This window comes from Abrus precatorius, unplaced genomic scaffold (assembly GCF_003935025.1).
Source record: "Abrus precatorius isolate BTA unplaced genomic scaffold, Abrus_2018 Scaffold9, whole genome shotgun sequence".
Lineage (NCBI taxonomy): Eukaryota > Viridiplantae > Streptophyta > Magnoliopsida > Fabales > Fabaceae > Abrus > Abrus precatorius.
In genome coordinates, this window is record NW_020874439.1 from 20,948,905 (window position 1) to 20,975,442 (window position 26,538).

Sequence of the window (26,538 nt, forward strand, 5' to 3'; positions counted from 1 at the left end):
CTTTTAAGGACTCTTTGTTACTCGCGCTTTGATTATGTCGAAGAAGCTTGTTTGACAAGGTTGTGTGGTGGTCTCCTACACAACCATTTATTTCAGCTGATTAAATAATGTAAAATATATTATATTACTTTTTTTATTTATTTAAAAAATATGTATTGATTGTTATATTTTTAATGAAGTAAGCACTTTATTTTTTTAATTAATACTATTATAACATTATATATCATTTGTTTATTTTTATTTCGCATCCAAGCGTTAATTATTAAATTTAATAGCAAAAGCTGAAATGTCAAATTAGGCAAGTAAATTATTATTTCTTTCATTTCTTTTAGTATGTTTTTAAAATTTTGTAAACAGATTAAGAAAATTGTTAATCCCTTTATTTTTATCATAATTAATCGTAATTTTTTAATAAATCTTTTTATCTCTTTTATTTATTATGATTTATGGGGTATAACTAGGAGGAAACAAAAATTTAAGTTGTACCTTTAAGTGTGAATAAAGCAAGCGAGTGCTTTTTCTCTTTACCTTTTCTTTTTCTTTCATATTCCCTCTATTCGGCATTATTTGTAGAAAGTGGTGGCATATGGTTTGATCTCGTTACTCTTCGCTGTACGGCGTTGCTTTGTTCCCCATTTCGTTTTGTTTTTCCTATCCAAGTTTTTGGTTTCACGTGGAAAGTAAAAGCAAGTTGTATCCTTTTATTTAACTTCTTCCATGCCTCTCAGGAAATAAAATAAAATATTCTTATGTATATTTTTATTTGCTAATCAAAGGTTTGTGATTTTCTTAAATTTTTAATAACCCATATTTAACCACAAATACCCCATGTCAAAATCTATGTAGTTCACGTGATATAATGTAATTTCACTAATAAAAGAATAGAGTATAAATCTAATCGGTTTTTTAGTGTGTCCAAAGGAATTTCATAAAAAATTCATAAATCCATTGTATGGAAAGAGTACTATGAAAAATTGAAAACACCATTGTATGGGCAGTCAAACTGGTGAAGAAAAATCCAGTAGTACAACTTGAGATGAACAAAAGTAAAGGAAAAATGAAAAGATATGGTGAAACTTACAACAGCTGAAATAAGTGAAAGTTGGATAAGAAATTGACAAAATTCTTTGCATGATGTATGGCTTTAAAGCAAGCAAACTGGATTGTTCTTCACCAGAAATTGTAATATATGTTGTGTCTCAATCTCTAAAACTTAAAATTCATTATAAATCCCCTTGTCCTTCTGAAGAGCATTGGATCAACTCTAATATGTTAACTACCTCAACCATATCTGGACGATTTGAGGGTACTTGAGATGCACAAACTAAACCCAATTTGATCACAGGAATTGCTTCCTCTGAAGCAAAATTTCCCATAAGTTTCTTATCAACACATTGCTCCACTTTGCCATCATCCAATGCACCCCTTACCTTGTCACATAGAACAACCACATCATCCTCCATATATTCCACAGGTCTTTTTCCTGTCACCACCTCCAAAATCAAAATTCCAAAACTATATATGTCACATTTTTCAGTTATCTTAACAGTGCGGCAAGCAAATTCAGGAGCCATGTATCCAAGTGCACTTTGAATTTTGCTGCTCAAAACACAATGGTCTAACATTGGCAATAGCCTCACCAAGCCAAAGTCTCCTATTTTTGGCTCATCAGAACAATCAATGAAAACATTGATAGACTTAAGATTATAATGAATTATGTCCATTTGATGCAAATAGGCCAACCCTTTTGCCATTCCAAGAATAATCTTGAACCTTCGTCTCCAAGAAAGGACATTTTTGCTATTGTCATCATGTAGAAGCTTGTGCAAACTCCCTCTAGCTAGGTACTCGTAAATTAGGAGGTGCAAGGATGGAGTCCAGTAATAGCCCTCAAGTGCCACAAGATTTTGATGCTTGATCTTCCCAAGAACTTGAACCTCTCTCTCAAAGTCTTCTTTAGATTTGGTCAAAGTTGACATTGTAAGTTTTTTTATTGCAACAGAATGGCCATCTCTAAGGACAGTGCAATAAACAACTCCAAATCCACCGCGGCCAATTTCGTTGTCTTTGTTGAGAAGATTATGAGCACCTTCAGCAAATTCAGCATCTCCAGAAAACATTACAAGATTGCCATTGTTTGGATCATTCGCGGGCGAACAACTATAGTCCTCACCACCAGAGAATACAAATGGAGCAGCAGAATGTGAAATTGAAGACCTCACATGAATATTTAGGACAGTAACAGCCACCACACCAATGACAATAAAAATAGCACCAGCAATAGCAATAAGGACAGATATACTAAGCATCATCTTATGATGATGGTTTTGTAAGGAAGAGCCTGAGTTTGAGTAAGAAGAATTGGGATTTAGGACTATAGGCTTTGGATGAACAGAAGGGCAAGAGTGATTAACAACAGAACCACATAACAATGGATTACCAGAAAGTGATGAAGGAGAGATGATGTTGAAGAAGCCACCCTCTGGTAACTCACCTTGAAGGTGGTTGTATGAGACATCAAATGAGAAAAGCTGGGAAAGATTTGTCAACTCCTTTGGTAAGCTTCCTGATAGTTGATTCCATGACAAATCTACATACTTTAGATTTGTTAGGTTTGTAACGGCTGCAGGGATTGAACCAATAAGCCTGTTGTGAGAAAGATTCCTGTACCATTCCATTGAGACGCACAAAGAAAAAAATCATCAGAAAAAATGTAGACTCTTAAACACAATATTTAAATTTTCACTACTAAAATAGAACCAAAGGAAGGATTTTCATTTGTATAAACAATTCAACCGAATTATGTTATAGAGAATAAAGCATGAAAGGTGTCAGCTATGATAGAGAGCTTACAGAAATGTTAGTGCTGAACAATTCACAATTTGGGCTGGAATTCTCCCACCTAAGAAGTTCTTTTGAAGCCTCATTTCACTGAGTGAAACTGCACCTTCTATTTCAGAAGGAATGCTTCCATTAAGCTTGTTGTCACTTAAGTCAAGAATGTACAAAGATTTAAGTTCCCCTATACTCACAGGAATAGAACCAGAGATATTGTTGGTGGCCAAATTTAATACCTGCAAGCTACTAAGACCACCAATTATGGATGGAAGTTCACCAGAAAGTGCATTTGAAGACAAATCCAAAACCTGAAGGCCATGAAAAGATACAGGAATTGGAGTAAGTGAAGGATAACTGCTCCTGCTGAAGCCAGTCCCCGAAAGTGAGATACTTTGTAAACCCATTCTAAATATCCATGAGGGAAGATGGCCTACCAAGTGATTGTGGCTGATGTCAAGAGCCAAAAGCTTAATGCAGCTTACCATTACCTCTGGCAGGTTTCCTGTGATCTGATTCCTTGACAGATTTAATCTACTCAGAGACTCAAGATTTCCCATTGATTTTGGAATCCAACCAGAGAATTTATTTGCTGAAAGATCCAATATCTCTAGACTTTTCAATTCTCCAATCCAATATGGAATGCCTCCTGTAAATGAATTCCCTTGCAAACTGAGGAATGTGCATGAGGTGAGTTTTTGTATTGACTCAGGAAGTCTCCCAGAGAGAAAATTACCACTGAAATCAATCAATTTCAAAAGCAAACACTCTCCAATATCCTCAGGGAGCATTCCAGTAAAATGGTTCTTCCCAAGCTTTAACTCCCTCAAATCATATAGATTCTGAATTCCTTCAGGAATCTCTCCCTCTAGAAAATTATTAGACAGATCAATTGATTGTAGTCCCCTCAAATACCACATCCAGGATGGTAATTGCCCATTTAGATGATTAGATGAAAAGTTCACAGCTACCAATGAGTAGCAGGATCTCAAAGAATCAGGAATCTTACCTGTAATGTTGTTGTTGGCAAATGACACCACTCTTAGAGACCAACATTGCTGGAAAAACCCATCTGGGATTGACCCTGAGAGGTTGTTCTCACTCAAATCAACAATTTGTAAATTCCCAAGGCTAAGAAGATCTGGTTTTATAGTCCCGGTGAAGTTATTCCTAGAAAGTGAGAGAATTTGAAGGAACTGCAATCTGAAAATACCTCTATCAATGTGCCCAGAAAGAGAAAATCCATCAAGAAAAAGTGCAAATACCCTATTGGTTGCAGGGTCACATTTGACACCAACCCAATTGCAAGGACTATAATCATCTTCATTCCATGTAGAGAGTTTACCTCTTGGATCTTCTAGACCAGCCTTGAACACAATCAACCCCAAAACATCATCATTGAAAGCTGAGTCTATTGAGATCACAAGGAGTGGACCAAAAAGAACAAGACATAGTGATAATATGAATTGCACTTGCATCATCAGAGTGAAGTGATATCCAGAATGCATGAATGCATTCAGAGAAGCTATTCATGAATTTGCAGAAATCTATTTCCTTACAAGAACACTGCTATTCCATCTGCTTGCATACGGTAGAAAATGGTTGGCGGGTCCCAACAAAGCATGGTATATAAACAAACGAAAACAAACAACAACCTTGCCACGCACAAGTATAAGAAAGTTTGAAATGCAAGAAAAATAATGAGAGAGAGAAGCACAAAGGTGCTAGTGCTACTATATGCAACTGCTACAGTAGCAGCAAAAAGGACACAAAAAAGTTGGAGAAGTTAAAATCAAATCCTCAGTGGATATAACCAAACAAAAAGAGCAGTAAAAACAAACAAAGGAATAGACTACACAGACAATAACCATGTAAAGGTGAAAAAAAAGAGACAACAAACAAAGTAAAGCAACTTCAGCAAACTCAATTTCTGCTTTTCAAAGTACAGAAATTTTGAGGAATGGTGATTATTGCACTCACAATGGAGCAGAATTTTAGTTTTTGAGACAAGCAAAGTGAGATGACTCAGTCCGTTTTTAGAAAGAAAGCAAAGAGTTAGTGCTTGTAGAGAAAAGTGCACTGACATGTGTTTGAATTGGCATCAAATCCACTCGAACATAAATCTATATTAACGCTATAAATTATAGCTTTCAGATTGAAGCATAGTTTAACCTGATTTCAGTGAGTTTTCAAATACATAAGCATGAGTAAATCAGGAGCAAAAGATAATCACACTAACACCATGTTGTGATATGGTGAAGGAAAAACGTAGAAGCCTTTTTGAGATTGTAATATCCATATAATATGAATCAAACAGTAATTGTGGGTGTTGTTGAGGCTTGTGAGCTGAAGTTGGAATCAAATCAGAATTTGCTTTTGACTATGATGTATAGAAGCAGCTAAAACAACACTGATAGGGAAAAGGTCTAAGAATAAGAAACTGAAAGAAGACACAGAATTTGAAAGAGAAAGTAAGTATAAGTAATCATGGTTCCAATCCAAGTCCAGTTGTTCTACAGCTTATTCTTTTTATTGTGGTTCTGATTTCTGAGAGAGTAAAGTGAGACAATTAAAGGCAAAGAGAGAGAGTGTGACAGTAGAGAAGCTTTTTCTATTGCATGCTTTGGCATGGCCTATGGGAGGAGTTGCTATGGTGTGCATGGCGTGGCATATAGCTTTGTGGGTCAAACCAGAATCATGGGTGTGAACAAGGTTGTTACTTTTGGGACAACCTTTTCATCTGATGTGGTTTGAATAATCCTTGCTAATATTTTGAAACGATTAATATACATACGAATTGAACCAAAAAAAAAGATTTAAAAAACATATTTGTAGAATTAAGCTTTTTAGTTGTTTAAAAAAAATAATGATATTCGTAACTTTTACATTCCTCTTACATTTAATTTTTTATGAGAAAAAATTATTTAAAATGAAATTGTCCCTTTTCCTTTAATATCGTAAAAAATGGTATGAGAATAGTATAAAAAATTAACGGTACGAAAAAATATTTTTCTATTTTAAAGAAAAAAATGTTAACTTTAATCTTTGAATTTTATTAGCCCATTACAAAAAAAAAGTCCTAAAATCTGTCAATGATAATATAATTAATCTAAGGAAGTTACTTTAAAAAAGATTTTACGGAATTTATAATAATTGAATAAATTGTTTGGTAAAGTACTTCATATTTACAAATTTCTTTAAATTCATAGAATAAGTAATTTGGTATCTACACACGTAACATAAAGAGAGAAGCAGGGTCAAATTACGCAATATAAATTATGTCAATTTTTATTGGATAAGTTTATATTAAAACTAATAGTTAGATTATAATTTTTTATTATATATAGATTACATTTATAAAATTTTATACTAATTCAAAATTATTTGATACATCATTTATATTTATCAGCATTATTATAACATATGTTTTTAAAATATATAAAATAATAATCCTAATATGTTACAATGCAATAATAGGATCAACAATACTTATATTTTATATAAGCTATTAATAATATAATAATTAATATAATTTACGTGAATATAATTTCATCCTCTTTATATGAATAAATTAATAGAATGAATATTTCAAATTGACAAATGGAAACTTTTATTAACAATACGCAAAAGTAATATTTTCAGATATGCTCTTACTTTATTCAAAACTTTTCAATTATCTATGAATTGTTATTCACGTAAAAAGTTAAGTGAAGCAAAATTTTTAACTTTGATCATATTTTTTTCTGTCCTTGCCAATGCATTTCCATTTTTCCGGCTGTAAAGCAAATCTCATTTCGGGTACTAAGTACAAGTGCTAATGGCAGCCATTGCACAAATTTGTAAACACTTTAAATTTAACACGTGTATGAAAACATTAAAAATTTGTAAAGGTAAATTTAATGCCACTAAATATTTAAATGTACATCCAAACAGTGTCAAACTTACTAATTGAGCCTCTTCATTTTCATGGGTTCCTACATCATATCCAACGAAGATATATTCAACTCTAACTCGTTCTGAAAAGTTGAAAAAAGAGCTTCGTCTTATTTGTTAGAGTTTATCTATCAAAATTTCAGAATTTTTATGATAAAATTTCTTCCTCTTTCCCCTTCTAAAGCTATTGATGATAGCAACAGGTACTGAAGTGCAGTGTACGGACTACAGATCCAAATGAATTGTATCAATCAAATGTGTGCAGTATAAGAATAATGTTAATGGAAATGTTCATGAGAAGGAAACCTAAATGAAAGTAGTTCAAGGCCTCAGGCAATAAAGGGAGGCAAACCATTGAAGGGGTAAAAACAACAGAGCAATCTATTGAGATTGACCAGTCGAACAAAAAAATTTCTGTTCAGATTGACCTGAAATTGTGGCATGGATTTACCTGAAGTTTGAACCAAATATGATTAAGGGTGAATAACATTCACAAGGCAAAAGCTTTTCTAAAAATGTATAAGTCTAGTTTATGTATATTTTTAAAAAAATAAAAACAAATTTTTTCATAAGTTAAAAATAATTTATATTTCTTTATTTTTTAAATTTTTTTATTTAACTTCTCTAAAATTTAAAAAGATAAATAATTAATCTTAATTTCTTTTCCTACGAGCACGTTTATAGAATTTTTTTTCCAAATTAAGTCGTAGTTCAAACCATTCAAAAAACTTTTTCAACCTCACAAATTGACTTATAATAATAATAATAATAATAATAATGCATAACTGAAATCTATATCTGTAGAATCTGTTTGAAAATGGATCGAATTTCCATGTCTCTGATTACCCATCACCACATCAATATGGTAAACTGCTACAAGTTGCGTAGCCAGACTCGTAGGCTCTGTTCTTATTCTTCAGACTGCTCATCAAATAGGAATAGGAAGGCAATCATGCCTCGAAGAGATGTGTCACCAAACCAGTATCAAGTCACACAGGATTAACGCCCGACTAGAAGAAAAGGTATGTTCAACTAGAAATTCAGCTATACGTAGTCTCGAATTTATAAACAGAGGTGAACAAAATATAAATTAATTTGACTGGCATATATGATTGGCAATCGATCTACACAGAAAGTTCAAACATTTATAGCTTTCAATTTCAAGCACTAAGAAATGACTAAAAGAACTAAAACATATTTCAACAAGTGCAAAAACATAAAAAATGTAAAAGAAATGCTTCCTACGATCAGAAATATTTTAAATTTTAACTGTTAAAAAATTAGCAGAGTATTGAACCATAAAACAAAAGCAAAGGAGGGGGTGGATCCAGCAACTGAAGATCTAAATTCCATAACAATCTGTGTATTAAAAATCCAAAAATGGACCTAACTTCTTGACATATTCTCTAAGCCTCCTCAGTCCTTACGCACAAAATACAGCTTGCCCATCACATGAAGGATGGCAACAAATGCTATAAAGCCAATGCTCATTACAAGAACCACATTAGGGGAGATCTTGAGTCCAGGGGCGTCATCAGTGTAAAATTGAAGCATAGTTCCAGCTGCTCCTCCAGAGGCCCCACCACCGGTTGTTCTCCTCCTCCTCATGCTTGCAGTTGCGGCTGCACTTCCTCTTGGGGGAGCTGTTCCACCTAAAGCCATTTTCTGAAACACAAATTTCATACATACATTACGAATGTTAAACTAAGACCAACATACAAAACCTCCTCAACGATCAATGAGTACAATTTCATCTTCTCAAAACTCACACTACCTTACCTCAAGAAGAATTTGGAAACAAGTTAGTGTTGCAAATGCAACGAAAATCTAAAGTACTCAACCGTCAAACAAATGAAAAAGTAATGCATAACATTTGAAATTAACTCAAATTAACTGCTTATCCTATTTATTCTTGAGGTTCATAAATCTTAGAAATTCCGATACGTTCCTGCCATGTTACATCTGCTATGAATGCATGAACAAGCCACATGAATACTCAAACAAAAGGCACAGACCTTAAACTTAATCAATTAACAATAACAACCACTAAAATTCAAGATCTGCAGAACCTACAGCACAGAAACCCTACCCAGATCCTAAAACACACAAGCAATCAATTTATGCACAAGTGGTACACCTCACTATTAAACAATCACGAACCCTCAAAGCAAACTTCAACGGCCAGATTGAGAAAAACTCATTCAACGAAAAACAAATAAAAATTGGATCCACAACGTCATAGTTCACATCAATTACACCCAAAGTTGGCAGAACCTTTCGGGAACAAACCACGAAAACCAATATTCAAACTAAACTCATTTGAGTTAATAAACAATTCAAATCGGAGAAATCAACCAAATTCATAATTCAAAAATTCCAACTACGGAAAAAATTGAAGCAGAACAGATCGTTGATATGAATCTTCACTTTCAGAACCCTAAAATTTTAGAATAAAAAGCGAGATCCGTGATACTTGCAATCTAAGGGAATGAGAATAAAGAAAGCGAACAGAAAAACCGAAACGAACTTGAATGATTAATTCCGGTGAGCGAGGTTTGTCGGCGTCGGAGAGTTTAGACGGAGAAGTCGCCTCGGAAATATAAAATTGCGGTTGAAATGTTATTGGTCTTATAATAGAAGGGGAATTTGACTAGGTTTAGTACACGTGAAAACAACCAATCACACTTCACCATGTCATATCAAGACTAATAGATCAATAATCGGCTTAATGATTTAAATAATATTTTTTTAAATAATTTTTTTATATTTATTATAAATAGTAAAGTTAGATTAAAAATTGAAGTTTTATAACTAAATTTATAAAACTTTATTGATTATAAATTTTTTTATAGTAATAATTAGATTAAAAATTAAATTAAAATAATTTTAATAAATTTGTAAAAATATAAAAATAACCAGAATTTGTAAAATTAAAATTTTATAGTAGCTGATACCATATAAAAAAAAGTTTAAAGAATAATTCTGATATCTTATTTCAAAGAATAATGTAACATATATATACATACAAGGGTGCTATAATTCCTCCTTTATTAAAGGAATGACAGCTACACAAGTTACCTCACAGCGGTAATAATGCCTAAATTACAGCTAACACAATATGTGATTGTCTAATACTTGCTAATAGAATATTTGACATATCTTAACAACCCCACTCAAGTTGGTGCATGGATATTGCACATTCTCAACTTGAATAAAGACTCATTAAACACTCTGCTTGACACTCCTTTGGTGAGAACATCAGCCAACTGCAATTCTGATCTTACAAAGGGAAAGGAAATTATTCCAGCTTCAAGTTTCTCTTTGATGAAATGTCTATCAATCTCCACATGCTTTGTTCTATCATGTTGCACTGGATTGTGAGCAATTGCTATAACCGACGTATTGTCATAGTACAAACTCATAGTTTCATTTTGTTTAAAGCCCAAATCTGATAGCACATTTTTAATCCACAAAAGTTCACATACAGCTAGTGCCATGCCCCTGAATTCTGCTTCAGCACTAGATCTTTCTACTACAGGTTGTTTTTTACTCCTCCAAGTTACAAGATTCCCTCCTATAAAAGTAAAGTATCCAGAGGTAGATCTTCTATCATCTTTTGAACCTGCCCAATCTGCATCAATGTACCCTTCTACTTTTAAGTTTCCATGATTTGAGAACAAAATTCCTTTTCCAGGAGTGGACTTCAAATATCTCAAAATCCTCTCAACAGCATCCATATGAAGCTTTCGTGGGTCATGCATAAATTGACTAACAACATTCACTGCATAGGTAATATATGGACGTGTATGAGACAAATAAATTAATTTTCCTACCAGCCTTTGGTATCTCCCTCTGTCTATGCTTGCTGAATTTGAGTATTGAAAGAGTTTATGATTTTGTTCAATTGGTGTATCAACTAGTTTACTCCCAAGCAGTCCAGTTTCCGATAGTAAGTCAATAGTATATTTTCTTTGGCATAAAAAAATACCATGTTTTGATCTAGCTACTTCAATACCCAAAAAATATTTGAGGTTTCCAAGTTATTTCATCTCAAATTCAGATGCAAGGTATTGTTGTAAACTAGAAATCTCATCTTGGTCATTTCTTGTAACAATCATGTCATCTACATATATAATCAAAGCTGTAATTTTTCCTTTTCCTCTCTTCAAAAATAAGGTGTGATCAGAGTTACTTACTCTATAGCCAAAAGCCTCCATAGACTTGGTAAACCTTCCAAACCATGCTCTTGGGGATTGTTTTAACCCATATAGAGCCTTCTTTAATTTGCAAACCTTCATTCCAATTGAATCTGTCATGCCTGGTGGAGAATCCATATAAATTTCTTCTAAAATTTCTCCATGTAGGAAAGTGTTTTTCACATCAAATTGTAGAAGAGGCCAATCTTGGTTTGCTGCTAGTGACAGAAGTATTCTCACAGTGTTAAGCTTGGCTATCGGTGCGAACGCCTCTTGGTAATCTATACCATAAGACTGAGTGTAACCTTTAGCCACAAGTCGTGCTTTATACCTCTCAATAGTTCCATCAGCTTTATGCTTAATTGTAAATACCCATTTCCAGCCCACAATTTTCTTCCCTCTAGGTACGGACACAAGATCCCAAGTGTTGTTTTTTTCTAAAGTTGTCATCTCATCAACCATTGCTTTGGTCCATCTAGGATCTGCCAAAGCTTCCTGTATATTACTAGGAATAGAAATTGAAGATAATTGAGATACAAATGATGCATATGACTGGGATAACTTGTGAGATGACACATATTTACTAATGGGATATTTAACTTTGGCTTGGAGGTCTGGTTCATATTTAGCTGGAGGTTGACCACGGTTAGAACAGGGTGGAAGATTATATTGGACAGTAGTAGATTCAGTATTTGGTGTGCTGGTGGTCTCACGCAGACAAGGATCAATTTCATGATCGGTTTCATCTAAATTAGTATTATCAAGGGTAGGGTCAAAAGAAACAATTTCATGATTAGTTTCATCTATATTAGTATGATCAGAGATAGGATAAGAAGGTACCTCTGAAGAGTCAAGCCGAACCTGTGGAGAAGATTGAGCCAATTGGTTATGATCAGAAGACACTATATTATCCAAAAAAGAAGTGTCCATATTTAGAATTGGCTCACTTCTTGCAGAATGATCCTCACACGATAATTTATCTTCACAGTATAATTTTATATCTGGGATATCAAACATACTAATATCATGACTATGTACTTCACTTTCATTGCCTCCCTGAAGTGTAGAATCAACATAAAAAAATTTATGTTCATTAAATGTCACATCCATAGAGATATAAAATTTATGTGATGGTGGATGGTAAGCACGATAACCTTTTTGAGTTGATCCATACCCAACAAAAACACATTTTAAAGCTCGTTCTTCAAGCTTTGTACGTTGATGTGGGTGTAAGTGAACATATATAACACATCCAAAAATATAGGGTGGTAAATAAACTATGGAAGGAAGGATACAATGATCAGACAACACATCTAAAGGCCTTCGAAAGTTAAGCACACTAGAAGGGGTTCGATTAATCAAATAAACTGCAGAGCTCACAGCTTTACCCTATAAATGAGATAGGACATTACCATCTATCAAAAGTGATCTTGTCACCTTTAATATATGTCTATTTTTCCTCTCGGCCACTCCATTTTGTTGTGGTGAATAAGGACATGTAGTTTGATGTAAGATGCCTTCAGAGTTCATGAACTCTATTAACTCAGTCTTAAAATATTCCCCTCCATTGTCTGATCGAATGATCTTAATATATGTGTTAAATTGTGTAACTATCATATGATGGAAGGAATGAAACACATTAAACACATCACTTTTATGTTTAAGCAAATACACCCAAACATCTGTGTGGATTAATGAAAAAGGAAAATCTATTTTTTTATTGCTTAAAGGAAACACAACACGATGACTTTTTGCCATTACACAAGTTTCACAAAGAAAATCAGAAATTTTGCATTTATGAAATAGTGATGGAAATAATTTTTTTAGATAACCAAAAGAGAGATGTCCTAATCGTCTATGCCATAACCAAATTTCCTTTTTGTTTTTATCTTGTATGTGTTCATTCGCAAGACAAGCCAACGCTCCGTTATGGGTTTGTTGTGAGACATTTTCAAGATAATATAGTCCTTCACTCTCTCCACCACTGCCAATCTTCTCCTTGGAATGGATGTTCTGAAAAAGACAATGGGTTGGATAAAACGAGGCAACACAAGAATGTGATTTGGTTAACTTGCTGACAGAGAGAAGACTACAGTTCAATGTAGGAACAAATAAAACATCAAAAATTAATAAGGATGGTGAGAGGGATATAGTACCTACACCTTCAATAGGAGATGAGACCCCATTGGCATTAATAATAGCAGTTTTAGAACAATTAGGGAAAAAATTAGTAAATTTATGTGAGTCACAAGTCATATGATCAGTAGCACCTGAATCAATTATCTAATCACTATCCCTAGTAACAACAGAAAGATTAATAGCAGAGTTAGATATACCTGACTTGGTCACAAATCCGGCAGCAGTAGAACTATGGCTCTTGGAAGTAGCTTCTACCTTGGTATTGGGAGTAGTTTTGCCTTTTGGATGCCAATCTGGATAGCCATGGAGTTTAAAACATGTCTCCATTACATAATTATCCCTATTGCAGTGCGTACACTTGCGGATTCCTTTCTTAGGAAACTTCTTAACAACAAAGGCAGTCCCCATAGTAGACTAACTATCAAGCATAGCCTCTTGGCGGTTTGTCTCGGCACAAACAGTTGCATAAATTGATTAAACATTTGGAAGGGGAGTAGTAGCAAGGATACGACCACGAACTGCATCCAAATGTGTATCCAGGCCAGCCAAAAAGACATAAACTTGTTGAGAATTAATCATGTTGTTATACTTTTCAACATCTTTAGGACATTCCATGGTACAATTCGTGATAGTATCATACTCCAGCCATAATCTTTGCAATTTATAATAACAGATCCTCCATTTTGCTGAGTAGAGATTACCTCATGATATAATTGATATGATCGGGACGCATCGTGGTTGACTGAGTATGTTTGTTGCACAGTGTCCCGGATGTCCTTTACCGTAGTTAAGCGAATAAAGAGGGATCTGATTTCTTTCGTCATGGAGTCCAGAAGCCAAGACTTGACTAGACAGTTTTCATCTTCCCATGCTTCATATTCATCAGATTTCTTATTTTCTGGTGCAGCCTTTGTTCCAGAGATGTAACCCCAACGTTTTCTGCCTCTGATCTTGTTCTGTGCATTCAACGACCACTCAACATAGTTGGTGCCGTCAAGCCGTTTAGGGGTGAGCGCTTCGTGCATATGGGTAGCAGCGGAAGTCCCAGAATCATGTTTCTCCTATTGATTTTTATCGGAAGAAGCCATCAGAAATATTCAATGAAATAAAGAAGCACTGATTCCTATATTGTAGAGGATGTCGGTGTTTGGCTCTTATACCATATAAAAAAAGGTTTAAAGAATAATTCTGATATCTTATTTCAAAGAATAATGTACCATATATATACATACAAGGGTGCTATAATTCCTCCTCTATTAAAGGAATGACAGCTACACAAGTTACCTCACAGCGGTAATAATGCCTAAATTACCGCTAACACAATATTTGATTGCCTAATACTTGCTAATAGAATAGTTGACATATCTTAACAATATTTAGATTAAAAATTATAGTTTGCATTTACAATTATTATAGTAATTTGAAGTGTGAATTTATAAAATAATAAAAAATAATTAAAATAATTAAATACAATAATAAATAGTTAAATAAAAAAATAAAATTTAGAATAGAAAAATAGAAAATAGTAGTATCAAATTGGTTGATTAATTATATAAGAAATGATAATTAGAAAATAGTGTATAAAAATAATAACATAAATTCTGTTTTTTATATTAATTAACATAAAAAAATATTAAAAAAAATATTTATTTATGATTAACGAACAGATAATTACCAAAAAAAAAGTTATAGTTAAAATTAAAAATATTAAAATTGATCATACTAATTTATATTAAAATTATAGTAGCAAAAATTTGAGTTTATAAATAATTGAAAGAAAAAATTAATTAATATTAGTTAATTATCATGAAATAATAAATTTAGTTATGTAATTTAAATTATTGGAGTAATATTAATTAATTTAGAATAAATAATTATAGTTATATAATTTTATTTATGATGAAATAATAAATTTATTTATTGAATTTAAATTTTAGAGTTATACTAATAAGATGAGATTAAGTTATTTTAATTAAATAATTTAATCTTTAATGAAATAAAAAAATTAGTTATGCAATATAAATTTTTGGAGTGATACAAATTAGTTGAAATTAATTATTGATTATATAATTTAATTAATGATAACTAATAAAAAATTAAAAATAAACAATATAAAATTGTATTATTAGGATTTATGTTATAAATTTATTGAACATGTTATATTTTATAATAATGATGAAACTAATACACACATATATATAATATTTTTTAGCTGACTTTATCTTCAGAACATAATAGGATCATTCATCCTAAACCACAGGATCCTTCATTATTACATTTGCAGAAGATTCACGTGTCTGAACATATTTGGGGTAGTCGGGAACATCCTATTTTGAATGTTAGAAATAGTCAGTTTATTCTAGCTGGTTTGGATGGTGTTCCACAGGAGATCCTTTCACATTTAGAGCTTGCGGGATTTACTGAGATTGTTCATTTATGTCATTTTTCATTAGACCTCTTGTTGATCACTTTTCACTTGCCTCCAGTGAGTGTACGATCACTTTACAGGATATATTCATGTTGTTAGGCTTATAGATTGATGAAAGACCTATGATAACACTTATTAGAGGTAATTATGCTGATATTGTTGAGGAGAGTATAGGGATTAGACTATTACGTGATGCTTTTGTTGCTAACTTCGTGAAGACGAGTTGGTTAGACCAACATTTTACCCATGTGACGACGCATGCACAAAATCCTTTACAGATCATCCAGTTTGTTAAGGCTTACATGTTGCGGTTGATTGAGAGTTTTATGTTAAGCGATCACTCCAGTAGTAGAGTGTCAGTGAGGTACATGAGGATAGAGCTTGAAAAATTGAGCCCACTAATTATACAAATATCTTATGTAATATTTGACATATTTATGTTGTTCCATCGTTTGTAGCTTTACTAGATGTTCTATGACATATGATACTTCGTTTAAATTCATACATTGTTCAATTTACATTAACTTATGTTATGCATATTTCTTATAAACAGAAGAAGGGTCATAATGAACATATTGCCAAATAAATAAACAACAAAGAACCATGCTGATAATTAACATTATACATTGTATAACTTCATACATAAAAGCCTCTATACTACTCATTAGGCAATATAGAAGTACATTGACGTATATTGTGACCAATTTGATGACAAATACTACGTCTTTATCTACTTTGTGACTTAATCCAATCTATTTCATTCCTAATTCAAGTTGATTTTGGTCTTCCCTTACTTCTAATTCTTGTCTCATCAGGAACTAACTTTCAATCACTGCGTGTAAACACATTACTGTCATTTTATAGGAAGAACCACTGTGATAAATATGCATTGACGATATTTTATACAGAGTAAACATCATCAACATATTGCCAAAAGTCAATACTTATCAATACACAAGTATTTTTTATTTTTTGATGTCGAAGGATTTAAATCTTTTTCTAACTTACTACTGAACTACTACGTAGTTGGGGAGGATTACTTTTGCTTCGTTTAAACTTATTTTCTTGGTAAAAATTTAAATGGGTTTGAATTAAATACTTATTTTATGGGTAAAAATTTAAATGGAATTGAAGAAGTTGTTGGGCTTTGGGCCATCATCTTAAGTTGACCTTTTTAGTCATCGTCTAAACTGGTTAAGTAATGAAGACTAGTTGGATTATTTAGAATGTATATAAAAGAAGTAGAAAAAAAATGATTGGAGAATAAATCTTTAAAAGAAGTAGATGAAACAATTAAAAAAAAAAAGAGTGGTTGTTAGAAAATAAAAAATCATAAAAAGTTGAAGTATTTTATCTAAATAATAATAATAATAATAATAATAAATGAGATTTAAAGTTTCAAAAAGTGACTATAAATAAAAAATTTAAGTCCTCAGTCAAAATTTTTGTATATGATAAAAGAAAAAAATTGGGCAATAAATAGAAAAAAAAAACAAAAGAATAAACTTTATTTAAGATACATGTAATAGAAAAAAAAGTTATGAAAAAATAAATATTTTAAAAATACTAATATATACAAAGGAGAATCAATTTCTCTTTATTTTTTTTTTATATATAATTCTTGTTTTTTTTCTTCTTTTTTTTTTATTCTCACTTGTTCATGCGAAATTTTTATAAAAAATTTAATCTAAATATTTTTTCCTTCTCTTCTTTTCATCTTACTAGTAAAAATTTAATTTTACAAAACTCTAATTTTTTAAATATTTTTTCAAGTGTAAAATATTTTTAAAATTTTTTAAACTAAGAATAATTTCATGCAATATTAATTATTTTTTTATAATAAAATAAATATTTTTAAAGTTAAAATATTTTTTATATAATTAATTAAAAATTAACTATTTTAATCAACAAACATAATAAGATGTACCTTTTATACCCGTAAACGATTTTTAAATTTAAATATTTTTTTAAATATTTTTTAATTAAAAACTTTTTTAATGTTTTTTTTAATAAATTTTAGTAAAATTTTTTTGTTATTAATTTCTTTTAATTAATTATAACCTTTTTTCTGTCCTTTTTTTTAAAAAATAAACTTTGTTAGAGACTTTTTATCATCAATTTCTTTTAATTGATTGTAACCTTTTTTTTACCCTTCTTCTTTTTACATGTCCTTGTCATCCATTTGTGACAATATTATTTCATCACATAAGATTAAATTAAAAAAAAAATTAAATGAGAAATAAATCTTAAAAAATTAAAAAAAATTGAATTCCATATTTTTTTCATGTTTATTAATATGGTGGGTTAAAAATTAAATTTTGATTCAAATTAAGATTGGAAAATTTTAAAATAATTGAAATTTATAAGTATATAAAAATATATATTTAATTTAATAAATTTTTTTAAGATTTGAATTTTAAATCAAATTAAATTTTTTAAATAAAAAAAATATTAGAAGAGATCACATCTTTCATTTTTGAACAAACCCTAAGAGTATTAGTTAATAATATCCTGTCATAAAAATAAAAATTTCCACAACTAACAGATAATATGAAGTGAGTCCCCGTTGCTCTTAGTCTCTTCGTTAATAAACAAATTGTAGTATATAACTATTTCAGTCCCTTCTTCTTGCCAGCCACTCGTAAATTTTATTTTGAATGATAAAGATATTCTATTTCTTTAATCCATAATGAACGAGTTCTGTATCATACATTTCAGCGTTCAAAACAATTGTGGTCCTCATCAACATGTGTTCCAATGTGTTTGTACCTAATTTTATAGACCTTACATCTTCGCACAATTCACCTTCTCTTACTCACAACCTATATATTTATATATTTTAAAATTAATTTATTATTATTTCTAGACTATTTCTATTTTTCCAAACATTTAACATAATATTTACTGAAACTTATATTTAAGATAACAAATTAAATTAGAATATATTTGTGCTAATTGATCTGTTATTTGAATTTTTTTTTATCAAAATATCTTAACTTCATATGATTTTGTATAAAAACAAATTTAATAAAAAATTATATTATGTGATGTTTAAAACCATAATCACAAAAATAAAATTATATAATTTAATTATTATATTAGTAAAATTTACATTCTACAAAAAATATTAAATAATATATTATTTTTTATAAAAAATTAAAAATTACAAACTTATAGCTTCTAACCGTAAATTTTTACTTATAATTAGAAGTTTATAGTTGTATAATAACTTAAAAAAATAAAAATATTTGATATAGACTTAAAATTATGTCTCTTATTAATTTAAAATACATTTAAATAAAAGAGATAAAAAATAAAATAAAGAAAAAGAAATAAAACTATCATAAAAAAATTGATAATATATATATATATATAATTTTAATTGTACAAAGAATAAATTATTTTAAAAAATTAAGAGTAAGAATGTAATAAAAATATTAATAGTTAGTTTTTAAAACTAAACAATAATTTAAGTAACTTTTGAAAGTTGAGTAAATTAATAAATTATAAATTACCTTTAATAAACACAGAGAAGGTCTAATTATTTTAAATATTACAAATATTTTGATTTGATGTCTTTAAATATCATTACTTTCCCGTTTATTTTAAATGTTTGATTTGATCCTTAAATTATTGATACATAAAGAGAAGCAGATAGGAACAGAGTGGGTAACAATCCAAACGCATGAACGTTTTGCTGAGTGCTCTGCATCGATCTGGATCCTGTCTAGCTCATAAACAAGGCGGAACAGAGTATTGGCTCATAAAATTAGTTCAGAAATGAGCCAGTGTGTGCCTAGCTGTGATGCCGACGACAATATTCCCATCGCCACAAAACTCCCTCTTCTTCCCAACTCCAATACCATTGCCTTTCAAGTCCCCATGTAAATTTAATCTCTCTATCTTGTTTCAATTTCACTTTTTTCATATTAATATATATACATATAGCTGCTAATGGTGGAACATGAATTGCAGGTTCGACTACACATGCAGAAAGGGACAACTTTCGAAGCTCCTTAACGAAGACAGCACTGGAAACTTTAACACATGGGACAAGTCTATTGCAAATGATACTTTAGCGTCCACAGTTCAATGTGTCGGCGAAAACAAGCATGAAAGTCAGTTAATTTCATGGCCTAACCCTCGCCAAATTGCGATAACTGTGGACGCTTTAGTGCCATGTTCCTCGGAACAGGGCATGCCGCAGGTTGTAGAGTCAGGAACGCTTGGCGCGTGCGTGGGACGTTCCTCTGAGACTGTGAGGCGGGAGTTAAGTGGCTGCGGAGATTGGAGTGCGAGTGGTAGTGCCACTTGTTGCAAGGACGTGACTGTGGGTTTCAATTCTGCCTCCATGGGTTCGCCGGAAAACACCACCGGCTCCGCCAAGCACTGCACCGGGACCACCACCAACGACGACCACGATTCCATTCGCCACCGTGGATCACAGGTAAGGCTCTTGATTTTCACTTTGTTTAGGATTTAATTTTTTAATACGAGGAAAAAGGAAAAATTAATTTTTTAAATAAAGATTAAAATGATATTTTGTAAAATCAAAACCTAAATTATCGATGTTTATAATTTGACAGGCTAAATTATTTACTCTTTTAAAATTTATAAATATTGATATATTTAATTTTTAAAACTATGAAAACATAATTTTAATCTTTAATATTATCAAGCAAAAAAGTTATCATAATAAGTCTTAATATGATCAGAAGAAAATAATTTTAGCGTCTAAAATCATAAGGATATAGATTTACATAACTTGTATTTGATAATTTTAAAGTTTGACATATTCTTTAATTTTAAAAATTAAATCGGTTTATATTCATAATTTTACAACGTGATTCGATATACCCTAAATCTTTTCTTTGGTAACAGTTGATTAATTAATTAGAGTTTTAAATTGTTTTACTCAAGAAAAAGATTTTTACCAACTTTTTAATAAATTTTTTATTTCCAAAATAAATTAATCCAAAAATATGTGACCAAATTTGAAACAATTTTATTTTGGACAAAATTTAAGGATAGCTTTTCTAAGTTTTGTTAGTATTGTTTATCAATTAAAATTTGAGTTATTTTAATAATCTGTGGTAACATTAAATATAAATATTTTATTAAAGTAATTTAAATTTTAATTGATAAAAAAGATCAATAATATTTAAAAAATAACATGTAATTACAGATAAGCCTTTGAAAGAACTTCTTTCAAAATTTAAAATACATGAATTTTTTTTCCTACCAAAAGTAGTGAATTAATGGAGAGAATTGATGCTAATTTGGTGATTTGTTATGATGTTATGCGATGGAAATTGTATAGAGTGAGGCAGGGGATGGGGATTACAAGGCAACAAGAATTGATAGATCTTTGGGGTCCAATAAAAGAAGCAAAGCTCAAGCTGTACACAAACAATCTGAAAGGGTTACTTGAATTCTCTTTTCACCAATTATATTTTCCATGTATTTTATCATCATAATCTGGAACTTGTTAATGCTTTGCTTTTCAGAGGCGGAGAGATAAGATCAACCAAAGATTGAAAACATTGCAAAAGCTGGTCCCATATTCCAGTAAGGTAAGGAAGGGTAGCAATTTATTTCCTTTGCTGATATTATAATATTTTAATGTGATAACTAAGCTAGGTTTGTCCTACAAAAATGGAAAATTATTCATTTGTAAAAGAAAAATATAAAAAAAGTAATGGATGAATGCAGTAGATAGAATAATAAAAATTGATAAAATACGACGAAATTATGAAAAAAATCATAATTCTAAAACATGTTTCCATTATTTTTTAAAATTATTGTAAGTGATAAACGTGGCCATTCAGCTGCCGCATCCTCCTTTCTTTCCCCTGTCACTCAATGAGTGGTCCCATGTGATGAGGATACAGTACCATGGCATGAACCCCATATCACATGCTGGCATCTCCTTGTACTTGTTTTTTGTTTACTTGTGTGTATTAAAATATCTTAACCAAGTTATAAACATAAATTTAATATTAAAATGCATTACATAGAATGATCATTCGCATAAACCAAACACATTAAAGAAACAGATAAATTAAATACGAAAAAGTTGAAAGTTGATTAAAATAAAAATTAAGAAAACATAAATGAAATTCAATACCTTGGTCGTGCATGTCCAATTAAAACAGTGTTGAAGTACATATATGCATGGGGCCCGGGTCGAGTTGGGTCGATTGGGGATGTGTCTATCTGATAAGAAACTTGGTCTTGCCAATCAAATGGCTACAGGATAGTTATGGAACACGATTATGATATTTTCACACTTTTTGGAAAGTGTTTTTGGCGTGTAAGGAAGAAATACGAGTAAAAAGAGAGAGAAAAAAATAATAAATAAAAATATAATCAGTAATGTGATTTTTGAAAAAAAGAGAAAGAAAACAATTAAAAATAAAAGATATGTAAAATAAAGATGTGAAAATACTATTATTGCACATAGTAGTTATTATTTTTAATGTTAATATTTTGTAAAGTTAAGTATGTATTTATATTATTTAAATATAGAGATATAATTATTTACATATTAAAAACCCACTTAAAAACTGTTAAAAATAATTAAAAATTTCTTTTAAATAAACTAAATCAGATGCTCATTAACTCTTACTCAATGTGACGTTTGTCCTTTTCTAACAAAATTCAGGAACCATTCTATAGGGCTTTATTTTGCAGTCATGTATTTGATACAGCGGTTGTAGTACTCATGACGTGTTTGTGTTGTTTAGTAAACATTTTCGTTAATTTGTTGAGAAAGTTTTTGAAAAACAAGATTATTTTCTTATAAGTAATCTGAACCAATCGTGCACCTAATTCTCGAATAAAAACATTTAAATTTTGTTTAGATGTTTGAAGGGAAAAGAGAGAAATGAAAAGAATTTTTTTTAAAAAAAAAGAGAGAAAAAAAATACTTAAACCCTTTATTTAAGCGTTTAATATTAAGAGAGAAAATAGTGTTAAAGAAGCTTAATTATATAGATAAAATTATTGTTTTTTATATCTTTTATTTATATTTTTTATTTTTTTTTAAAATGAAAAAAAATTCTCTTTAAAAATTAATATTTTTTATTTTTTATAATTTTTTTAAAAATTATTATTTTAAAAACTAATATACTTTGAAAAAAAAAAACTAACTACGAAATAGTACAAGAGAGTGAGAGTGAAAAAAAACTCTTAAATTGAAAAAACTAAAAAATTATCATTCGATGTATTCACAAAGACTCCTAATTATCCTTCTCTTAATTAAGTAACTTCTAAAAAAATAATAAATTTCATTTACTATTTCTTTCCTTTTTCCTTTATTCGTAAACATGACACTCAAACATAGTTTTATTAAATTTTTATAATTCTTATACATATGTGAAAAATACACTAGTGTGGAAAAAATATTTTATAAAAAACAAATTTTCATATCAGTTGAAGAATCAACATAAATATAAATGATGTTTTAATAGTAAGTAAGAGCATTTTATATAGAAATTATTTTTATATTAATTTTATTATAACTGATGTAGAAAGTATAAATATTTCACATCAATTTTAAATGTTGAAAGTGCATTATTTTTATGAAGTTTAGGTGTGTATAATCAACATTTCAAGAAATTTAAAATATTTTTTATATTGCAATTGTCAATAAAAACATCAATAAGGAATACATTTTATCTGTTTATTTTAAGTTTTAATACCTTTCAATTACAAAAGTCATCAAAACACTTCTACTCCATCAAGATTTTTCAACCAATCACAAACAATTCCAAACCATGATCTATACAAGCAATTTTATAAACAAGAGGAATATTTACTAAAATTTAAGCTACTTTCTATTCTAATATTATCAGTGCAAACTTACTCTTTGTATGTCATATAAATTATAAATATCTAAATTATTAAGTAATTATTCAAAATTTTCATCAACCATAAAATTGACTAAACAACTGCTGTATCAATGTAAATAGTTTAAAAAATACTAATAACAAAATATCCACCATTCAAAAGTAAAGTGCTATGCACATAAAGTCTCTAGAAAAATAGTATAATAACTTAAAATAATGTCAACTAGTTTCTTTTAATTTAATAACAAAATATTTGTTTCAAAAGTTAAAAACGGTGTTAAGATCTTAAAAAATAAACTATATATCAAACCAATAGTAATGTTAAAATATAGAAGAGGATGCTTTCAAAATAGAACGAAAATAGAATGAAAAGAGAGACATTTAGATACAATGACAAGATGTAATCAATGACCAAAGTTGAAAATATTGTGGCAAAAAAAAGAGAGAGAGAGAGAGAGATTATCAAACTTGCACAAAAAAGAAATAAAAAGTCTAAAATGTTTTGTGTAAATTATTTTGCAAAATATGTGATATTATGTTCATAAAATTGATAAATATTTTTCTACATCAATTGTCTTTAAAAATATATGAAAAACACTTTCTATATTAGTTATATAATATAACTGACGTAAAAAATGTCACACAAATTTTTTTAAAAAAAATTTCACCTTGTTTTTTATAATGATTATTTTTATAACTAATATTAAAAAAATACTTATTACATTGATTATTTTTATATTAGTGTAAAATTCTATTGGTGCAATGGAAAACTATTTCCTAACTTTTAGCATTTTAGTAAAAATCAATAGAAGTAACTTTTATAATTTCTAACTTTGAGAATTTTATACTAATTAAGTGTTCCAACAAATTAAATTTTAAAATAAAATTTTTAAACATAAAATACTTTCCAAATAAAATGTTAATAGAAATAAAGTTCATAAAATTTTGATCATCCTAAATCAATAATAATATAAATAATTACTCAACGCACACAACTGTTAAATATTGAGACACATCTTAGGGCATATGGAGACATTCCACTACTCCATCTAAACACTTTCAATCACTTTCAATTGGGATAGGGTCTTATGTAATTTACAGGCTCAACTCAGGGACAGCTCAAAACAGCCCTAAATTTTTTCTTGTTCAAATTTTATATACCTTTTACGTTATCATATTTGTAAAATAGCCTTTTATTTCTCTTTTCTTCCTTTTCCTGTTAAATGATTTAACATCTTAAATAGAGTGTAACAGAGTAAAGGAAAAAATGATATAAACTAATTAAATTTGTTATTTAAACAACTAAAACTTGATACTTAATACAATGTTATATATTTACTCTTTTTTTTTTCTGTATATTCTATCCTAAAATTACATCACAAATATGTCTTCTCCGGGGGTAGAAAATCATGCATAAGCCTAATATCGTTCAACATACCCCTCAAGCATGCATAAACACTCACCGGAAAGAAAGAAAATTGGAAAAAAACGATGTAAATCTTTTATTAACCAAGTCAACATTTGAATGACAGCTCACAGGTTGAGTATAGAGTAATTAGGAAATTTACTACCAGAAATCAAACATTGTGACAGGGAAACAATAGTTTCAATAATAGATTATAAAAATTGGTATAAAAAATAATAAAATTACTCTCAAATTATAAACAACTTTATCTTTTCAAATTTTCAGACAAAATATCTTGATTCTATCATGGGAGCTTCTTGACCTTGTTAATTTTGCAGACCGATAAAGCTTCGATGCTGGATGAGGTGATCCAATATTTGAAGCAATTGCAAGCTCAAGTGCAAACGATGAATTGGATGAAAATGTACTCTTCCATGATGCTGCCAATTACCATGCAACAACAACTTCAAATGTCTATGATGGCTCGTATGGGCATTGGAATGGGGAAGAATATGGGTATGGGTATGGGTATAGGCATGGGCATGGATATGAACATTCCCAGTTTCTCTCCTGTATTTCACCCTAGTCCCTTCATGCCTATGGCCTCATGGAGTGCTTGCGGTGGCGATCAATTTCCAGGAGCACAATCAAAGGTGATGTCCCATGTACTCATTATTTTGCATTCCATAATGAGTGCATGATTTACATTTCTTAAAAATCACCACGAAATTATTATGACCATTTGGTTTCTTTTTAAAACTTTAAATTATATGATAGATGCACTATCACCATGTCAAAACACAACCTTAGAATACTCAAACTTGTGATTTTCTTTTTAGGGTGGGGAGGAGTTGGTAAAAGAATGAAGCTGACTTTTTTTTTTCTTTTTCAATTATTTCAAATAATGCCTTGATCGACTTGTTATATTGAGAAAATCAATTATTTTATGGAATTAAATTAATACTTTATTGTTTACTGCGACGTTTTCAGTAGCTTCCGAAGAACTTCCTCCAAAATGTTAATTAACACTCTTCTGCATACACTCTTTATTACATTTTTGGTGATTAGTTTTCAAATCAATTTATAAGATAATTATTTTAATTTTTTTAAAAATTGACCAATCACGTATAGCATATTACGAGTAGTTTCTTCTATAAATTACAAAATAGTGATGTTAGAATTATACTATTTAACACAAATTTAATTATTAGCTAACGATTTATTAAAAAATAAATTAAAAAGTGTGTGCTAGTAATATATATATATATATATATATATATATATATATTTATATATTTTAAATAGTGATTGTTAAAAAGGATTAACTACATGCAGCCCGTGACAGTGGATGCATTCAGTAGGATGGCTGCTCTGTATCAACAGCTATATCATCCTCCGTCCGCTTCTACTTCTAAGAGTTGAGCTCCTACATGTTCTATGTTCCCATAACAGGGATGAGCAATGAAAAGGGTGTGTATATTTATTTTATTGTGAGAGAATGAAATAAAGACTCATCAGTTTTTTTTTTTACTGTCAGCAAAATATGTAAAATGTAATTTCATTCCAAGATGATCAAATCCAATAGTGGAAAACAATATGTTTGGAAATGTACATAGGGTAGTTCTTCCCCATTTGGTCACTATTACCACTACAATGTGTGACTTTGAGACTTCTTTGGGAGTAAATAAGCAATTTTTTTTTATCTTCCATACTTTTAAATAATTAATAAATAACATTGTTTTAAAAAAAAAG

The 26,538-nt window shown here is 30.0% G+C and overlaps 3 protein-coding genes across 3 annotated transcripts; 1 reads left to right on the forward strand and 2 right to left on the reverse strand.

Annotated features, from left to right (window-relative positions):
- Window positions 1-1,223: 1,223 nt before the first annotated feature.
- On the reverse strand, window positions 1,224-4,384 carry LOC113851447 (leucine-rich repeat receptor-like protein kinase PXC2). Its single transcript, XM_027481934.1, has 2 exons — window positions 2,854-4,384; window positions 1,224-2,664 (listed from the first exon to the last, which is right to left on the reverse strand). The coding sequence occupies exons 1-2, from the start codon at window positions 4,341-4,343 to the stop codon at window positions 1,224-1,226; spliced, it is 2,931 nt and encodes a 976-aa protein (XP_027337735.1). The 5' UTR covers window positions 4,344-4,384.
- A 3,626-nt stretch (window positions 4,385-8,010) lies between these two features.
- Window positions 8,011-9,431, reverse strand: LOC113850367 (protein transport protein Sec61 subunit beta-like). The gene is made up of 2 exons (XM_027480889.1): window positions 9,296-9,431; window positions 8,011-8,433 (listed from the first exon to the last, which is right to left on the reverse strand). Exon 2 carries the CDS (start codon window positions 8,428-8,430, stop codon window positions 8,185-8,187), a length of 246 nt encoding a protein of 81 aa, XP_027336690.1. The 5' UTR covers window positions 8,431-8,433; window positions 9,296-9,431; the 3' UTR covers window positions 8,011-8,184.
- Window positions 9,432-19,138: 9,707 nt separating this feature from the next.
- Window positions 19,139-26,282, forward strand: LOC113849356 (transcription factor UNE10-like). Its single transcript, XM_027479217.1, has 6 exons — window positions 19,139-19,415; window positions 19,507-19,978; window positions 20,852-20,953; window positions 21,039-21,104; window positions 25,125-25,439; window positions 26,122-26,282. Exons 1-6 carry the CDS (start codon window positions 19,312-19,314, stop codon window positions 26,206-26,208), a joined length of 1,146 nt encoding a protein of 381 aa, XP_027335018.1. The 5' UTR covers window positions 19,139-19,311; the 3' UTR covers window positions 26,209-26,282.
- The last annotated feature ends 256 nt before the right edge of the window (window positions 26,283-26,538 follow it).